This window comes from Lacerta agilis, chromosome 5 (assembly GCF_009819535.1).
Source record: "Lacerta agilis isolate rLacAgi1 chromosome 5, rLacAgi1.pri, whole genome shotgun sequence".
NCBI lineage: Eukaryota > Metazoa > Chordata > Lepidosauria > Squamata > Lacertidae > Lacerta > Lacerta agilis.
Window position 1 is genome coordinate 75,593,200 of NC_046316.1, and position 20,726 is coordinate 75,613,925.

General features: G+C 42.6%; 1 protein-coding gene across 5 annotated transcripts in view; it reads right to left on the bottom strand.

Annotated features, from left to right (window-relative positions):
* VEPH1 (ventricular zone expressed PH domain containing 1) overlaps nucleotides 1-20,726 on the bottom strand; it is a 117,191-nt gene that overhangs the window by 32,911 nt on the left and 63,554 nt on the right. The window contains exons 9-11 of one of the 5 annotated variants that reach the window (XR_004426680.1): nucleotides 18,369-18,763; nucleotides 6,527-6,679; nucleotides 689-826 (exon numbers count right to left, since the gene is read on the bottom strand). Coding sequence is in view for 4 of the 5 variants with exons in the window: in XM_033150512.1 (XP_033006403.1) it covers nucleotides 689-826; nucleotides 6,540-6,679; nucleotides 18,369-18,763 (673 nt within the window). In the remaining variant the exon portion in view is untranslated. Of the gene's footprint in view, nucleotides 1-688; nucleotides 827-6,526; nucleotides 6,680-18,368; nucleotides 18,764-20,726 lie in introns of those variants that run through there. The other 4 variants (XM_033150513.1, XM_033150512.1, XM_033150514.1 and 1 more) reach the window with 4 other exon arrangements.

Sequence of the window (20,726 nt, forward strand, 5' to 3'; positions counted from 1 at the left end):
TTAGCCATGATGGCTAAATGATCAAAGGCAACCTGCCTCTGAACAGCATTTAAAAACAAGAGACTGTGCAAAAATTAAAAAGGATGCGAGCTCTGCGTGCAAGCTCACATGTATGTGTCTATATAAAAGTACATTATTTGCAAAAGTTCACTCTGGTATTAAGTTAGCCAGTCAAATGGCCAAGACAAGTGTACTTCACAAAAAGGATATCCTCTATCATTCTGGACAAACCCATATGCTTTCCTTCCTTTTCAGTCTCCAAAAGGTGATCAAAATAACGGCATGTCTAGGAAGTTGAGGGGAATAATACATTTGCACTAAATGACAAAAAAGTCCACATGCAAGATTTGCTAGCCATGAAGCAGAGAAAGAGGCTGTGCCCTCTCCTATGTGGTGCTGTTAAAAGTAACACCTTTCCAGTTCTATTTACAACCATGAATTTTCAGTTTCGGAGTACCTGAATTCCGTGCTTCAAGAAGCCCATTTTGTCTCAGAGGCTTCTAGCATTCGCACATAAACTCCACAGCCAAAGGTCCACTAAATTTTCACTATAATCCTGGGGTGGGGAGCAGCATTGATTTGATCTCTCTGTCCAGATTCGGTGGCTCCTGCACTGATGTGTCATATAGTAATGTGCACATCATATCATCATGAATGCTCACTGGGGGTGGGGAGGAAAGAGAAATACCTTTTGGTGTGGAAATGTAGACTGAACCATCGCAGTTTCAAAGCTGTGTGTTCCCTTCAGCTGGGTTTTCTCCCACAAGGCTTTCAAGGCTTGCACAGAATTATTTTGCATGGACAAAGCTTCTGGGAACAAACTCTGCTGGGCAATATTGAAAGAAGAAAGCATCATTAACAGTGTCCCCCCCCCCCAATCAGACAATTAATAGACTGGAAAGAGAAGTGGCTGAATTGCAACTAATCACCAAACTTAAAACCATGGAGAAACCTGGTCTGAACAAAGACATTGGATTCTTATGTCATTATACATAACAAAGCTATCTTTTGCCATCTCACCCCTTGCCTTTCCCTGCAAGACTAATTACAGCCCTTAAGAGTAGTCAACAGGTTTTCCACACCTATCAGCTGATCACCCATTCCCACCACCCTTCTGAGTAATACCCCTCCCCACTCCCTCACTATATTTAAGGATCTGGTGACTTCTGTTTCAGTGTATCTAAAGAAGTGTGCATGCACACGAAAGCTCATACCAAGAACAAACTCAGTTGGTCTCTAAGGTGCTACTGGAAAGTATTTTTTATTTTGTTTCAATTAATAGAAAATACAGGTTAGAAAAGTTCTGACTTGCAACTCAGTTAATTATCTGGCGACTTCCCAAAACTCTCACAGTCGATAGCAAAAGAAATAATCCTAATAATTTTTGTATCAGGGAGAGGGCAGTGAAACAATGGATAATTTAAACCTTTCCCCCTCTCATGTCTTTCTGAGGCTCAAGCTAAGGAAGCTGAGGCACAGGCAGGCATGGCAACCCTGTCCTCAACACATTATAATTTATTCAAGTGACCTATAGTATACAAAAAATCTGAATCTGAAACCAGACTGTGACTGAAAGCAACAGGGTGATACTGTTACACCCTGTCATTTTTTTAAAAAGATAAAAATTATAACCCCCAGGAAGTTACAAAATAAAGAGAAGCCAATGAGGCATAGCGACTGCAGTGCAATTATTAACCTAGAATTTTTTAAAATGTTTTCTTTTCCACTGTGTATACCTTCAATCTTCTAAATTCAATATTGTTAATACATGGCTTATACCCATCTGTTATCATGTTTTCCTCAGTGCTGATTTTCATCTGTATTTAACTTTTTCACCTTATTATTTTCCCCAAGACCAGGTTTTAACCTTATTCTTCAGTGAACTTGCTGGGGTATAGTAGCTTCATTCATCAATGATGTCTTTGCTCCTTGCACACACACCCCATTCAGCATTCTTTCCACATTAGCTCCTCCAATATACACTTCCTTTTAATATTCTTTCTTTCCTTTATTTGATTCAATTAATTCTCTATTCTGTTCAAATTCACTCAGATGCTTCAGCCCTTACTTCAGTTTCTCTACTGAGGTAGTTCCATATCCTTAACACTGATACCACAAGTTTCTCCTACCCTTGACTCCTAAAATCTGCCTGGAGCAAGAAATATATTTTCTGATGTCTCAGAGACTGCTTCTGTGGGACCTTTGACAGAGTGCACACAATTATCTAAATAAACATTCAGTTTTTAGCCTCCGGTTAACTGTAAATAGATGAGACACTCAAAGGAAGAGTGTGCCTTAAATGGTTTGCTGAATCATTGCCACGGTGCATAAATGCAAGTGGAAATGTTCCAATGGGATTCATGCTAGTCCTGTTTCTTCAGCTTTGGCCAAGCACAATAGTCATGCCACAGCTCAATAGCAGGATTTGTGAATGGCAGGAGTGTCGATTTGTGATTGACAGGAGTGTCAACAGTAGTGACGGGCAGGGGTAATTAAGGAGGAAGGAGAAGGCTGTGAAGAGCTTCCAAGAGCTTTCAGTTTCTGTGCCCCATGCTTTCTAGATTCAAATACCTGGTGAACAGGTCATGTTATTAAACACTGCACAACGTAAATAAATGCCAGCTATAACTTTGCATGGCCAGGCGGAAACTCTCCGACTCCAGGCGACTCCTGGGAGGAATGGCTCATGACAACGTGTTATGGGATTAAAATTGGCGACAACTTTATTGAACTTTCAGATGTAGGGAGACCTTGGCTTAGGCATTGGGCGTTTATCCCTCCCAGCCCGTCTGGGGGTCTGGGGAATATCAGGGTTATCCAAACTGTGTGGGGCTGGCTCTGGAAAATGTATGTTTAAGCAGAGAGCCCGCCCCCGCTCCCATTTCACAGCAACGCAGGGGAGAGCACTGACAACCTAACGGCGTATGGCCAATGCCTCCCTTCCATACAACCCCTTTAACGGGGAACCCTGGGATCACTGCCGCGGGGGGGGGGGAGGGCATGGGTCATCGCTTCAAACCCCACCCCACCCCACCCCATTTTTAGAAAAATAGACTAAAGGATTCTGCCCAAGGCCTGAAACTGAAAAAGTTGTGACGTTTTGCTACAGGGAAGGCAAAACCTGCCAATGCAGGGAAATTCCTTCCTGGTCCTTCAACAGCAACCATCAATGACTGTAGCAGCACCCGCATACCTGTAAAGAAGAAGTTAACCTGCAAAAGGAAGGCGTAAACTGAGGGAGGGCAGGGTGGGAGCTGACTGAGGACTCCCAGGTAAGTTCCACCCTCTATTGTTTTTTTTAAACAGAATTTATTAGCATTTTCATAATATAACACAAACCCGACCCCACACCTACAAATACAAAAACAAATACAAATACACATAATGTCAGGATTCTTCTTCTTATTTGTATATCTTACAAAAAAAAAAATTCTACTTCTGAATCTTGACGTTTGACTTCCCCCGCCTTTTCACCTTCGGTTTTAAATCAATATACTATTTCCTTAACAACTTTTCTCTATAAAAAAATTTAACTTTACTTAAAAATAACACAATTATCTTGATCTTTTTATTATAACCTAAATCTTAACCAAATATTCTTATAGCTAAACTTATTTCTTCTATCCTTTATCATGCTGCTTTTGACTTAAGATTCAATATCTCCTTACTTATTTAAAATAAACTTATAATTAACAGACTTCACACTCCGATTTCGGATACCATGACAGACCATTTGGATTATACATTTAATACTTCAACCCACTCCCCCTCTGTCCATTGTCTTTTTCTGTCTTTCACCAGAACCGGATCTCCAATTATCTTCTTCTGAGTGTCCACAGATCCAGGCTGCATTCACAACAAACCTTGCATCGAGCTTCAGGGTGTTCATCACTTCCTTTCTGGGCTCCTCCGTACCTTTGTACCATACTTCTTCTTCTTGTAAAAATCTTAATTCCATGTCCCTTGCCCCCGAGCTGCCACCTCGGAGTCTGGATATTATAAATTTTCCCGTTCCAGGGCTGCCACCCCCAGAAATCGGTTCCTTTTCCCGGAGTTGCCCAGCCATTTCGAACCATCCTTCAAGCACCCCTCCCAGCTCTTTGCCAAGGTTTGATTCCATTGTATAAAACTTTTGAAAAGCCTCCTCTGTGGAAAGTGAGTCCTTTTTATTTATAATTCCACTCAAAACTTGCAGTTTCCGATTAAGCAGTTCCAGCTTCAAGACAGTGAGCATTTCCTCATCCTTTAAACCAGAGTTCAATACCAGTGCAAACACAAAGTCCAGCATTTTAGAAGGGAGGGTGAGTGTCAAATTTCAGTTCCTGTCTCTTCCTTCCTTTGTTTCAATTTTTTCCCACGACAGTCCAAGTCGTCGCCATTTCTCCGAAGCCGGAGTATAAAGACCAAAACTTCAAATGGAGATATTTTTTCCCCAGTTAACCCCCGAAGGGAAATCTCAGCAGTCTCAGTTTTCAAATTCCAGATACTTTCTATCGATTATTGTAGCAGCAGTCACTTAAACGGTTAATTTCTTTCATCTCCCGAAGGGAGGGAGGCGGGCTGCCTTTCTTCTTTCCCCCAGATCGTTCCAAGAATACAAAGAGTCAATCAGATACTCACAGCCACTGGGTTCTTATCAGCTCGTTAAAGACAGGTAGAACTTAGACGCTCATCACAGGCTTTGTCGCCGCATTTACATCCCGGTTGGGGCATGTCCCCTATAGCCCGGCTCCGTCGTCCCTTCACCCCCACTCCCCCTTTACAGGGGGAGCGGGGGAAGGGTTCGGAGCCACAACGGGCACAGCCGGGGAGCCCAGGGTGCGGGACGCTCGTCCCGCACCCCAACCGGAGCCCCGCTTTGCGGTAGCAGGGCTCCTAACCCCCGGGATGGACTGGGTGCTTCGCAGCCGAAGCAGCCCACGACCACCCGCAATGGCGTCGCCGCCGGAAGTCTAGTTCCACCCTCTATTGTGTGTGCAGGTTGGTCCTAACCCTACCTGGTAAACTCCCCTGGCAACACCTCCCCAACTGGGATTGGTTAGCTGTCTGAGGTTAGGCGGGAACCTCCAGGTATCCAGCTTGGGGAGGTGATGCTGGGCTGAATTGCCGGGGATCATGTAGGATCGAGGGGCTGCACGCGACCCCGCAAAAAGCGACCCCCATTTGAGGTGGGGAGCGGTCATTATTGTGTGAGGACAGCCCCATGTCAGAGAAGCCCTCTATATAGGGGTGCAATTTCAGTGGCAGAGAGGCAAATAAATTTGTGCGTATGGGTGAGTGGAAGAGATTCAAAGCAAGATTGTACGATCTTCTCTTTGCTATATTGAAGATTTACGACACAATCCTGTACTCAGAAGTAAGTCCCACTGGGTTCAGTGGAGCTTAATTCATATTTCCCTTGCTGGGGATTAATCACAGACACACACAAACATATATATAGGTGCTTCAGAGGAATATCGTGATCTGCAGTGGGGCGTTGTGGGGGATGGGGGAGGACAACTCTGCCTCCTTCCTCTGGTGCCTTTATGTCTTGATCATTTAATTTGTCTCTGAATTAGGATATGTAAGAATAAAATGAAGTTTGACAGCACTAAAATTGGGTTGGGATTCCTGGACTAATGCACAGACCGGCTCTCTTCCTGCACACTGCCTTTCCCTTCAGTGGGAATGAAATACTGATATTGAGCTGTGTCTTGCTTTTCATTAGCACTGCCTGTTATTCATACTGTATTTAGACTATTGTGTAGATAGGAGTCAAAATATGAGAGCTGGAATCATCACATGGTAAAAAGAAAATCCATCAAGAACATTAACATTGTTTGAAATGGGCCACATTTTCCATATTATTACAAATTGCATGCAAAAGCAATTTAGTCGGTCTTTATCCCTTTCCAGCATGATTGCAAAATCAAGTGAAATGTTGTGAAATAATTAAAATAAAAAACCCAAACCACCAGAAGCAGCATACAGTACAGTTATAGGTAAAGGCATAACAAAATAAAAAAATTCTTTCCAGTAGCACCTTAGAGACCAACTAAGTTTGTTCTTGGTATATAGCTAAAGGCATGTTAAACAGCATTATTAGCAGATGAAAAATCACAATAATGATAATACTGGAAGTCTGAGGTAGACATAACATTGGTCCCTTGAAAAATGTAGAATGCAAATCAATAACTCACATACCTGCCCCCCATTTCTGGTGCAATTCCTCATCCATTACCCTGTTGGTATTAATGGTTTCATGCTAGACCAGTGCCAACTGTGGTTAGTACAAGGACCAAAGTTCATTGTAAAACCTCAATTTGCAAGCCCTTTCCAAATTCTGCCTTACAAGGAAAGCATAGTTAGCAATGACCCCGGTTAGTATCAGGGCCCCAGTAACTGCAAACCCAGAATAATAATACTCACCTCCCAACGACACTGATAAGGGCCAACAGCATCTCCAAAGAGATAACAATTTAGACTTTAATTGGGGGTGGGGTGGGGGGAACCTTTAAATGATAAAAGTGCCACTATTGATACGTACATATTGCACACACCTGCTGAAAGAGAAACATGATGTGGATCCAAAGCTGAGGCTGTTGACTGATGAGAGTAAAACTGGATTTACTGTACAGGCAGTAATGTCCTTTCAGGGGACAGCTGAAGAACAACTTTGCTACACAACTTCTGATGGTATCTGGGGGGGGGGGGGAAATGCATGTTATTAACATCAGCTGTTATTATTTAATGAAAACCTAAGCATGATTATTTTGCACTTAAGGCTTGCACTCTTTGTTGATACCTAGTACTGTGGTGTTATGGCATGTTATAAAATTCATCCCTACAGTGATAAGGTAACATCCGCCAACCAACTTCAATGTAAACTATTATGGATGTGATTCCGAGCCCTGCACACACATACTTTTCATTCTTGACTATGAAATTTCATTTGCATGTTAGAAGATGAACATACATGCCAGGACATTATTATGGATAATAAATAAGAAAGCCATGTTCCTGTCTGCGTTTTCTTAAGTGCATCTAAATTTCTGATGTCACGAAGAAACGGATAGATCTGTCAGTGTGCTGTCACTTCGGCCCAAATGGAGAAGCCAACGTATGCTCAGCTATCTCCTCAGAATAGTGTTTGCAGAACATCGTAGGTGGCAAACCATCACATTGGCAGTACTGAACACCTGAACAATTGCCTGGCAATGATACTACAATAGGAGGAAGAGCATGCCATTTTTTTTAAAAAAAAAATTATTGTACGAGAATTTTTACATACATTGTATACTTTCCGTCAAATATTGAATTTCCCATACAGTTTTTTCCTTTTGCCCTTCCCACCCCCCTCCCCACCCAAGGTCCATTGCAAGGGTTCAAACAGTAGACCTCAGCCACGGGCACAGAGTCATTAATTTCCACCGAATGTCTTTTTTCCGGTTGTTATTATCCATTGAAAATAGAGCTTCCATCTGGTCTTGATAATCATGGCCTTGACCTTCCATGATGTTTCCTGTGTCGTGACTGCGATGATATCCGATTGGATAAAATTGAACAGATAATTAGACCAGACCTCTTCTGTCCATTTTTTTCTATCCTTCCATCCCAGCGCTATTGTTGTCTTTCCTGCTAGAATCATGGCTTTGAATGTAAACTGGTCCCCTTTCTCTATGGCTGTATTTCCGAGTAATCCCATTGTCATAAGGTTAAAAACTATAGATAACTTCGCTTTAAAAACTTCATTAATGATCTTAAGAATTTTATTCCAGAATCTCCTTGCCTCTGGGCAATCCCAGTACATATGGGAAAACCAGCCCCTGTCCTGTTCGCAGTGCCAGCAGTTTGGGTTGAGTCCTGGTCCCATATTGGCTAGCTGGGCTGGGGTTCTGTACCATTTTTGGGGAAAAAAATTAGTTCGAGCTCTCTGAATTTGTTTACTTTAATCTCGCTTATTTCCTGCATTATCCTTACTATCTTTGATTCACTGATTTGTTCTTCTTTGCTCCATAACGTTTGAACAAGTAGGGTTGTCTGTTTCCTCTTTGAAATCATTCTCCTATAAATTTTGCCTATCATTACTTGATTAGTTTTTTTCCCATTTGTTTATGTAGTTCCTCTATTGGCTCTTCTAAGTTCATAATTCCTTTCTCTTGGGCTTTAAAATTTTTGTTGTATAGTCCTCCAATTTTTAGCCAGTATTGGTAACCTATATTCTCTGTTACTTCCTGCAGTGACTTTAAGGATCCACCATTTGGGGTCCTCTATTACCTCATATATACTCTCTAAGGGTGCCCATAGAGAGATCCTTTTCAACCATAAGGGTTGCCATTTCCTCCATATACCTAACGCCAATTTTCTGGGGCCTACTGCCGATTTCAGATCTTTAATTACATTATTCGTAAAGATTCCAAATCTTCCTATACCTTTGTTAACCTCATCCTCAAATTTGATCCACTTTTGTTTGTTTTCGACTCCCGTTTCTAATAAGGTTTTTAATTGGACAGCTTCACAGTAATTATAAATGTCACGGAGACCCCACCCTAATTCTGACTTGTGGTTATATACAAACCTCTTTTGTGTCCTTGATTTTTTACTTCCAAATATCCATTGTCTTATCTCCCCATTCCATTGTTCCATTTTCTGTTTTTTCATCTCTAGTGGGATAGCTTGGAATAGATAGCTCAACTTGGGGACCCAAAACATTTTAGTAGCCTTGACTCCAGATGAAATGCTTAAAGTTTTGTTTCTCCATCTTTTCATATCCTTCCGTTTTTTTTCCATACCTTCTTGTAATTGAGTTCTACAATCTTGTTAATGTTCCTGTAGAGTTCAATACCCAAGTATTTTATTCTTCTAGAGCCCATGCCTATGCCTGTTATACTATTTATTTCTTTTTCCCCCAGCCAAATTCACATTAAAGTACATTATTTCTGATTTGGTTATATTTGCCCCTAATCCGGAGCATTCCTCAAAGTCTTCTCATGCCAGATTTTTTTATCTTCTGTTGCTGCAAAGAGTATTAAGTCCGACGGTAGGCATATTATAAGTATTATAAATTATATATCTGGTTTTTACATTCGCTTCTTCGACAAGTGTAAATCTTTACCACCTGATGCTTTCTTAAATAAATAAATCTGCATTCAGTTTGCATTCACAATCTTGCTTGCTAAAGTATACTTGGTTAACCACTGTTTACTATTGGTTATTGTTTAATCAGTGGGTTCCATGATTAAAAAGCTTTATGTTAACTAATAGGCACTTTGAGGCCTAAAACACATCCTTCAGTTTAAACATAATTTGTAGCTTTACTTTAAAACATGTCGCTGTCATCGTGGTCTTTTTTATTTTTAGTAATTGTTAATTGAAGAAGAATTTTCCATTTTGTCATTGAACAGAACCACAGTGAGACACAGAAGAAACGTATTTATGTGGCATCTGTTTCGTGGCACTAGCCCAAACACAACGTTCATTCACATGAAACGAATCAGAAACCACAAGCCCGAATCTGCAAATTTCATTTCATTTTTAAAAAAGAAAAAAACACACACACACACAAATGAAACATACATTTGGCAGTCTCTTATATCTATCTTTTAACTCACATCTACCATAATCATCTTCCAAAAAATATATATGTAATGACGAACTCATCCTCACCACAGTATCAAAGGGAGATCCACATTGGGGGTGTGTGGCTGTGTTCAGACACCATGATAAATTACAGTAGATTGTGTACAGCTATCCCTTTGTTCAGTCCTGTCTGTCCGTTCCCCATTCCCGACTCTGGAGCAGACCACCCCACCAATAAATAGTAGAAGATAGTGTGCTAGAAAAACGGAGCCACAATGTGTTTAGCATGAAATCTGTGGAGAAAGACCATCAGTTTTTTATTTTTATTTTGGTTAGCACTTTAAATAGTGGGTAGATCACAATGACCTAAGCACACAGGAAGCTGAGATGGAATGCTTTTTGCCGCAGCCTTACTGCCGCTGAAAACCACCCCTCAAAAATGGCGTTAGTCCCAGAGAAAAAGCTCCCACTGGTGCCAATGGGAGCACACACACAACCCAGGTCTGTGATAGCAGTGTGGTGACTGGTAAGAGTGATTTTTGTTGGGACCATGGTGGGTTGTGAAAGGGTTAAGTCTTTCTGCATATTGTGGTCCTGATAAAATTGCGCCTCACCTGCTGTTATTATTGCTGTTGTTTTGTTTAAAAAACGATAGCTTCCTAATGAGATGTTTAAAATCACATATAGTTTGACCCCAAAAAACGTATCAAGTCTGAGCCACTTTGGACACTGCTGAATGGGAGAGGAGGAATGAAATTCATCCTTTTTCCCTTTCCCCCTGGAATTCCTGGAATTCTCTATATCGTCTGAAGTAGAACGTTTTCTAGACTCTTGGGAAAGTTGTGCTTCCTGTTTCCCTGACATTCCTATAAGGTCCAAAGCCGTTCTCGGTTATTCTGTAATGCTTCCTCTACTCTGGATTCTATCATTTCTATCAGTGACTTTGAGACTTAAGAAGCTCACATAGGAACAGCTACCCGCAAGATAACCAAATATGTATATGATTAAGGCCCACAAAATGTAATAGTTTTCCAGACTTTCCCCTACCACTTAAAAGTTAGACAGGAGGTGCCAACCATAGCTTGTATTAAACTTCATTTGATGCTATTTTGAAGCAGTAAAGTCAACAATCTATTCAAGATGGAGCTGCATATATGGCTGGAAAAGTAAGGGAATAAAGTAAAATTAGATAGATAGATAGATAGATAGATAGATAGATGGATAGGATCAGTGCAGATTAAATGACCATTAAATTCTTTATATTCTTGAAAGCTCCAGTGAATCCCAGAATCTTGTCTTCTTTTAACAACAGTCTAATACTGAATCTAGTCCTGTACCTAAAACCAGCTTACCTAATTTGTTTTCTAGAATCTTTACCCCTCATGTGCTAAGCTTTGCATGTTCAGGGATATAGTAAGGAGTGATATTCAAGCATGTGATCCCCCCAGGTGATGAATGGGGAAACTGAGGTCCTCCAGATGTTGTTGAACAACAGCTTCCATCATCATGGTCTGCTGACAATGCTGGCTGGGACTTATTGGTGTTGAAGCCCATAACAATGAGGTAGGATGAGAACTATTTCACCCATTCCTATTCATCAGCTTTCATTTTCTTCAAGCAACATCTCTGCTGACTCGTCTTTATGAATGTCCCAAGCTAAATTAGGCATTGAGGAAGATGGCTGTCATCTGTAAATGCAAGTGATTATACTATGCCTCTTCACCAAAGGCTCCACATGACCAAAATATGCTTTCTGAAGTGGACAAGAATTGAAGGCCATATACATGACATAAGCAGTGGGAACTGTAGGGTGCTGGGAAATATAGCTCTGTCAGGCATAAATAACAGTTCCTATAATTCTTCAGGGGAAGCTGTGTGCTCTAAACGTATGGTATGCATACAGCCTTAATGTCCTTATCTGTTATGTACCTTTTTATTGGGCTGTATGAATTTAATCTTGTCCCAGCAAAATGATCAACAAACAGTGGGAAGAGAACAGTAGCTGTATGCAAACAGAACTGAGATTAGCGTATTTGGGACCTGTGCTTTTTCACTTGTTTGTTAATGATTTAGAGTTTGGGGTAGGCACTGAGGAGAGCCAGTGTGGTGTAGTGGTTAAGAGTGGTAGACTCGTAATCTGGGGAACCAGGTTTGTGTCTCCACTCCTCCACATTCCGCTGCTGGGTGACCTTGGGCTAGTCACACTTCTCTGAAGTCTCTCAGCCCCACTCACCTCACAGAGTGTTTGTTGTGGGGGAGGAAGGGAAAGGAGAATGTTAGCCGCTTTGAGACTCCTTCGGGTAGTGAAAAGCGGGATATCAAATCCAAACTCTTCTTCTCTTCATCTACACAAGATCGCTGGTGATACCAAATTGCTGAAGAAAAAGGAATTGTGGGGAATCTCCAAACCTCCCATGCTGGCAAAGCCATACAAGGGGAGGAGGCAGACACACAGACACTTGCAAACATGGTGTTGGCTATTATTACAGATTATTGATATATGGAAACTACCTTTGGAAATAGGTGGGCCATAATAAATAATAAAAGCCGCAGGCATTGCGATAAGCATTTATCACAAGCCATACCCTAAGCAGTAGGAAATCTCTGCACAATAAAAGAGACCCATCACGCTCTGAAATATGGGGAATTTATTTAAATCAACAACATATGGTGACCTTACATGGTATCCCTTTTCTGTGTTTTCCTTGCGGCAGTACGCAAGACGATTACTCGGTTATTGTGAACACATTTGACCTTTGCAGGTTAACAAAGGAAGGTTAAAAAATGCATTCCATGAAAGACAAAAGGGAAAAGGCAGAGCTCTAAAGCTACAGGAAAATGGCTGCATGGGCGAATTTAAAGTAACAGCCTAGATGAAGTGTGGATATTTCCCCTTGCTCAGACTGCTGCTTGCTCCTTAGGTCATTGCTGGCATTTAGCTATCCACTTCTCCTGCATCAGATCTAAGCTGCCTTGGCCCTTCTTTGGGATGGAAGACTCGCAATCAGTGGCTAGGAAATGGTCCAACAGTACAAAGTGCCACTACTATTGTTAAGGCTTAGATGTGTACCTGTTAGGATGGGAAGAGGGCCCTCATTGAAATTGTGCAAGCCAAGTCCCAGGCAAGGTGGGCAGCCCTTGAAAGTCCTTTTCACACCAGGTCCACTTGGGGTTTTCTGGCACAAAAAGACATTTCAGCTCACTGCCTTGCTTGCTGGACAAAGCCCACTCATATGTGGTACCTTGGTTCTTGAACAGCTTAGTTTTCAAACAAATCGGTTCCCGAACACTGCAAACCCGGAAGTGAGTGTTCCGGTTTGCGAAAGTTTTTTGGAAGCTAAACATTTGACACGGCTTCCGATTGAGTGCAGGAAGTTTCTGCAGCCAATTGGAAGCTGCGCCTTGGTTTTCGAACAGTTTGAGAACCAAGGTACCACTGTACTTAAGAGTTTCTGTGCACCTGGCAAACTGATTCATTCTAAATCCACAGTTTTGAGGAGCATAACACCAGTCTTTAGAACAGCTTTGAAGCACTGCATAACAACCCCAAAATGTACTGGAAAGCAGAAGAAGAAGAAGAAGAAGAAGAAGAAGAAGAAGAAGAAGAAGAAGAAGAAGAATGCTAATCTAGGTGGTAATCAGTAGTGCAAGAAGCCAATGTGCATCCGAGTGTAATTGCCTGAGAAGGCAAAACCTAGAAGAGAAAAATGCCCATAGCTTCTTGAAGGGCAAGATGTAAATTTCTATACAAAGGAATAAATTCATAAAACATGAAATTAATCACCTGGGACATGTATGACCATGAGGATTTATTCTCTCTATGTGTCCATATGAATGGTCCAAACAAGGATCTGCAGATATACTTCTGGATTCGGGGTATGTCATGGGAAAAAGGCAATATTTGGTGTGTAATGTAATGCTGAAACCAGCCCTTTAGTTTGTTTCACAGTAGCTTATAGTTTAATCAAAATGGCCAACAGATAGCTACAGCAAGCAACTTTGGGTGTCTGTTTGGCAGAAGAAGAAGAAGAGTTTGGATTTGATATCCCGCTTTTCACTACCCGGAGGAGTCTCAAAGCGGCTAACATTCTCCTTTCCCTTCCTCCCCCACAACAAACACTCTGTGAGGTGAGTGGGGCTGAGAGACTTCAAAGAAGTGTGACTAGCCCAAGGTCACCCAGCAGCTGCATGTGGAGGAGCGGAGACACGAACCCGGTTCCCCAGATAATGAGTCTACCACTCTTAACCACTACACCACACTGGCAGCGGTATAAAGATTCAGTTGATGGGGAAACTGCTTACATCAGTGCTTATTCCACATACCCACGCACCCCCCACCCTACTTCTGATCCATTCCAAACCACCTCACAGAAACAGAACCTCTACTCCCTTCCCAAGGTCCTTTCTAGTTCTGAAGTGAGATTTCCATAGCAATTAAAGCAAACATTTTAGATGATGTGGGAGTTCCATGATAGGAATTATCAACCTATATTTCTTTTACAGAAAGCAGCTATTGAGGAGAACCCCAGTCAGGACTGTGGCATCAGGGGAAGAAGGTTTAACTCTCCCCCACACTGCATTTCCTCGCCCTCTGAAAATTATCCACTGAAGCTGCTATCTGTGCCCATTAGAAAAGGTAATGGCCATGCAGAGTTGTGAAGTCTGGCTAAATAATGCCCCCCTCCTAGTCATGAGAATGGGAAAAGGTCCTTAATTCTATTTCTGAGCAGCAGATTAGTGCCCCTTTTATAATACTGGCTGTGCTGCCATGGGTACTAAAGTGCAATTGGTAAAGGGCATCCTACACAGAAAAACCAGTTTGAGTGTTGGCATGTGAACTTTTCACAGTATGGGAACAGTACTTTTGGTCTGGAGCTTAACATCAGATTCAAATAATAAGAGGCCAGCTAATTTTTTTTATTTTTGGCATAGTGAAAACACAACTGATTTTCAGAAATGCTGCTCTGCGTCTTTGCAAGTTTGTGGTTGCATTGAGCTAGCAGAAGCCCATGTGTTCTCAATCATGCTTTGGCTCATGCCATGCTTAAATTTATCAAAAGGTTCCAGAAGCAAGCACTGCAGGGGAGCAGTGATCTTTCCCATCTATCCCATCATATGGTACTAATTATCTCACAGCGCAGCATAAAACATAACACCAACCAAATTCAGACCAAGGGCAGTCTTGCCCTAGTTATCAAGGGGAATTCTGTCATACACTCCATCAAATATTTGCTGTTTAAGTTTATATCCTACAGAAAATAATAAGAACAAGGGGGGGAAGCCAATGAAAGCGCTTGAGACAGAACTTTACAACTGTCGTACCAATTTGCTTTCCCCAACCTAACATAAAATGCACAATAACTCATCAAAACTACTTATGAAAACTATGCAGCATTGAAATATAATATGATGATTTATGCGACGGAATGCGAGCTATCGTGGACTGAAGAACACTGGTGGGAGTTTCATTTCAGCTGGTCAATTCAGTTGCAGGGCTTTCTAAAAGTGTTCATTCCTATGTTCAAGTGTCAGCTGGAAGTGTAAACCAGCTCTAAAGAAAATCCCCAAAGCCCTATTCAGGCAACCAGTATCTGTGGGTACCAAACAAATGAAACATCTTTTTGGAATGTGTGAGGCTAGCTCTCATGACAATCACAAATATGCCGGCCACGTCTCCCAGCCAATGCAATAATAGTCTTGTATGAGAATAGGGTTTCTGACACAGAGTCAGGAACCCTGTTTGACTAGAGCTCTTATAGAAGAAGAAGAGTTTGGATTTGATATCCCGCTTTTCACTACCCGAAGGAGTCTCAAAGCGGCTAACATTCTCCTTTCCCTTCCTCCCCCACAACAAACACTCTGTGAGGTGAGTGGGGCTGAGAGACTTCAGAGAAGTGTGACTAGCCCAAGGTCACCCAGCAGCTGCATGTGGAGGAGCGGAGACACGAACCCGGTTCCCCAGATTACGAGACTACTGCTCTTAACCACTACACCACACTGGCTCTTTACATGTTTGAAACCCTACATGCACAGAAGCACCCATTCAGACTAACATAATTCATGAGTCAGCCAGTTTCCTGGCTGGCAATTGTGTTGTTGTCAAGAGGATGAGGCTAGACCTGCATGTTATCACAGGATCCTTCCTGTGGTCAGAATCAAATGTCCGAATGAAGCTATCGTTGCTATCATACTAGATCAATAGAAGGCTCTTAGGACAGAATCTTTTATGTGTAAAGTCCATAAAAATGGGCTAATGTCAATCAATAATAGGTGGACATCTAAGGCTACTGCTGAAAATTAGCTGTGATTTTAGCAATATATTTCCCACTTGTTTCCTGTCTTATGTGCTGTTGATCATAAGGTCACAGTATTGACTGCATTTATCTCATGTGTGCGGGCAACCTGGGAATGATCTCAAAATATGTCAAAGTCATCAATTTCTGTAAGATCAAACAGGAAAAAGAAAAAAAAAATATCCTGTTATGCTAGATATATACAGAAATAGAACTGGCTGGAAATCCCAGCCAACAAAGTCCAACTAGATTTAATAAACGAAGTGGTCCTCCAGGAAATTATAAACCAGTAAGCCTAGCTTTGTAGTAAGCAAAATTCCTGAAACGCAGATAAGAAGGAAGATCGCAAGACATCTGGAGAAATATAAGCTGATGAAAACTACCCCTCCTTGTTTTGTTTTTAAATTAAAAGAGAAACAGGTGGTAAAGATGGTAATTTTTTGAAAGGAAGTAAGAAAGATGAAATATTGTGGTTCTCAGTGCATTGGATCTAGAAGCTATTTCATATATAAAGATTGAATAAGTGATCTCGGATGGAATTAAATAAGATGTAAAGCAGGATCTTTATTAAATTTAACAGATCAATTTTTTTATGGTTTGGATCTTGTTTCTTCCCCCTCTGAAATACCTAAGCACTAAACTTGAGCTCCAAGTTATGCAGTCCAGTCCTGGAACTGCTTCTGCTTACCGAGTGCCCTGGGACTTACTCCTAGCTTAAGCATGTATAGGATTGCAGCCTCATAGACATAAATATGAACCTGTGCCAGGTTGTCATGGGGTTTGATTTTCACAACAAAAGATCTAGCCAAGCAAAGGGCACTCCTAAACTAACTAAATAGCCATTCACTTGAAAATTGCTACCCAAATCAAGCAAAGTACTTGCCGGGAACAGGAGGCGGGAGATTTACTCTTAGGGTGGCCGCATAAGGCCTGCTAAAAAAGAAGTGTATCACCAAAAAGAGAGCAAAATAGGGTGCAGAAGTGCATAAAATTTGCACACACTGATTTATATGTGTTGCTGCAAATTTGGAATAATTAACTGCTGTATAATTAACTAGAAAAGCTGTGCATCCCTCCACAGTGGGGTTGGTGAGTTGACTTGACCAAGTGACCTGTGTGCTTGCTACTCAGGAGGTAACTGCTGAGAGGTAACTTCAAGCCCCCTACTTCCATCCCTTCTTCTGGGTCTGTACTTTAAGAACTGGATGGGACAACTCTTCAAATAGAGGAGTCCTTCAAATTGTGGATTGTCCGCAGGCAATCCTCTGTAAAGTGGGATACATAGTTATACCAACCATAACAGCTAGAGCTTATCCACACTTACCTTTCCACCACACTTTTCAGGCACAGTCTGCACTTTAAAGCTCCATGTCTGAGCGCCCCACTGTTTTTCTCTTAGAAGCTTGCCCCATGAAAACCGCTCTTTACAGCTGAATTGGAGCAAACAACAATCCACAGAAAACCTAAATAGCCGTTTGCTCCAATTTAGCTTTAAACAGCAGGTTTTCAAGGGGGAAGCTCTGCAGCAAAAAAGAATGCACTTGGACATGGACCTGTGCCTGGAAAGAACCATGGAATTTTAGAGTTGGAAGGGACACTGAGGATCATCTAGTCCAACCCCCTGCAATGCAGGAATATGCAGCTGTCCCATACGGGGATTGAACCTGCAACCTTGGCGTTATCAGAACCACGTTCCAACCAACTGAGTTATCCAGGCTGGGTGGGGCAAAAGTGTAGATAAGCCCCTAGTTTAACTATGGCAAACTGCAACTTTATGTGACTCACAATCCTTTTCCTTTCTTGCCAAGAGAGGACACAATAGCAGGGCCTATATCACACCATTGCTAAATCAATATATAAGAAAAGCTACCAGTGGAACAAGTTGCCTGCACTCTGGCATCTCCTAGGTCTTTGAAGGGCATGTCCACTTCAAAGTGTGCATGTCCACCCAAGATGGCGGGCGCGATCGGCCGGCACCCCTTCCGACTGGCGCCACGCCATGTTTTAAGGCTGCAGCGGGCGCACAGCAGCGCTGCTGTACGCCCGCTGCAGCCTTAAAACGCGGTGCAGCCCGGTTCCGGTCAGAAGGGGCGCCGGCTGATCGCGCCCGCCATCTTAGGTGGACTGCGCATGTCCACACATGCACAGTCCACCCAGGAGGCTGCACACGCGCTGTGACATCAGGGCGCGTGCGCTAGGGAGCAGCGCGACACCCCCCGGGGAGGGGTGCCTTCAAGTTTGCCGCCCCGGGCAGCAAAGCGGCTCGCTACGCCTCTGCATGCAAGGGCAGTGAGCTAGCAGGTCCTTTATGGGATAAAGCACAATGAAACACGGAAACAACGCAAAGGCAAGAAGGAATCTCAAGGCAGTGCCTTTTAAAACAATGCCGTTATGCAGAAACACGTTTCAGCTAGTGAAAAGAAATCATGCTTAGAGGAGGCTGGTTGACAGCTTAAAAGAGGGTCCTAAAGTATTTTCTAAAATGCTCCCATCATTTCAAAGGGTCAGGCCTCTTACCTTCAATAACACACTCATCTGGGAGAGGAATTTTCTTCCCCATCTCCATGACATATGCTTTCACTTTAGAGAGATTTTCCTTTAAGTGAAAGTAAAGCTTATCTTGATACTCGGCAGGATTCTGTATTGTCTTCGGGCTCCCTTCATGGCAGTTTCCTTTAACGGGTTCTGGCAGATTCTCTGGTTCTGTACATTTCAAACTTGGGTGCGAAAGTGAAGATTGTTCCAGCTGCGACTCTTCAGTGTCTGCACTGGAAGGCAATTTGTCGGCTTCTTGGCTCAGATAGAGATCTGTGAAAGAGATGCCGGCTGTAACATCTCCATTCTCCATCTCTTGTCCATTGTCAGAATGAACACTCCTCAAACGGACAGCATGCAAAGCTAGACTTTTGGACCTGCAGTGTAAACAAAGGCAGGAACAAATGGCTTGGGCAAAAGGCAAAATGGACTGTAGTGCATGGGGGGGATTAAGAACCTTAATTAGCACCAAACCATAATTAGCACCAAACTATAGTTGCTTTGCATAAACTGAAGCTGATTTCCTCAAACCGGTCTGGGATGATGGTTTGTGCAAACCTATTAAAGTTGTCAGGTTAAATGGCAAGCTATTATTTGCTGCTAACAAAAAGTTTGTGAAGGAAGGAGAGAGGTAAGGAGGGAACACAAAAGCTTGAGGCTCACTGCTGATCTTTGCTGATCATCTCAATGTGGCCAACACCTCATCTAATAATATTCAAATCCGAATATTGATACAGTGACTCAGAGTATATAGCACATAAACGACTGGAAAAATTAATCACACTGCACAGGAGAAATAACCATTCAAAATGGCCACATCTACTGCAAGTATTTTTGTTCGTTAGCCTTCTTTCCAATAATTAAGGAAATATACAGCTTTGTTCTTGAGAAATGAGCGAACCTCATAGATGATTCATCCTTTCCCGCTAAAAACAGATGTGATCTCTATTGAAAACTTAAACTTTTTAAAAGTTTCAACTGATGTTGTCAGCTGCAACTTGCATGCCAAGCAAATTTGTAAGGATGGGTCTGGGATGTAAGTGCACTACTTTAATGGAATTTCAGCGTAAATTTATGCTCTTCTGACTTCAAGATTAACACAGAAAACTATCCAATTTTCAACAAAGGCAAAATCTGCTCCTTCCTTGCCACTCGGCAAAGCCTTCTATTATCAAATGTGTGGGTGGCTTTTGCCAGTCTTATATCTGCCAGTTCTGCCCCTGCCCACTTGCAACTTGAGTCCTTTTGGGGTATTCATCCCTATGTTATTGTAATTAGGTGGAGGAGAGAATGGGCCTGTGCCACTAGTTCTGGCCTGGCCGTCATGTGCCATGCTGGCTCTGATTCCCAGCATTTGTGCATCAGGGGGGATGTCTTGCTGTACGTTTCCCATGTGATAGGGAGTCATGATTGTCCAGTGTCCCATCTCACATCGAGAGCTACATACACCAGGTTCACCTTTACCATTGTTTCCCTAATGTGTGGATGGTAGGGGATGTGATGGAGCCAGAGGGCACCGACCTGCTCCACTCCTCTATATGATTACAATTGCCCTAAAAGGGTTTTGGTTGGTCTGGGAATGTGTGGGAAAGGGTGGTAGTGGAAGAAAGGTTAGCAGTAGGAAAGGTTGGCATTGACAGAGATCTGCCACCAAGTCACCCCAAACTGAGCTGAAATTAGAGGGGCACTTGGCTCAAATCATGATGGCCTTGGGATTTCAGAACTGGGACAGCTGGCATCTCTACTTGAAAATTCTTAACAGGATTATTTATCAGAAATTATTTTAAGAAACCTTGCTACTGGAGGATCACATGGTAGCTTGTTCCAGAGTGGGCACCAGACTTCAGAGGGGGGACCCCAAACACACACACCACCCAACGCAGCCACATCTCCCCCCCCCCCCCGCTGCCACCACTGTAGCAATTGCAACATCCTTGGGCAGGATGGGTGGCATTTTAACAAAAGAGGCAGAAGTGCCGCTTTTGAACAGGAGCTAAGCTCAGCTCCCACCCATGGTTGCTGCCTGCCATTTTAATTTACCAGGAAACGCAACGCTGTAGTACAAAGATCTATGAAACCCATAGATTTCATAGCTCCGATGGGCTGGGGCATTGCATTTTTGGCAAATGAAAATGATGGGGAGCCACTGCAGATGTGAGCCAAGCTTGACCCTAGTTCAAAAACAGCTATCCCACCATGAAAATGACCGAGGGGTCCAGTGAGGAGGCGGCAGGGTGGCACAGCTTTGTTGGGCTGGTGAAGTGCCCTTCGTTCTGAGCTCCTAGAGCCTTTGATCAGTGCCCAGTCTAGCTAACAGTTAGCGCCAGACGTGGCTTGTTC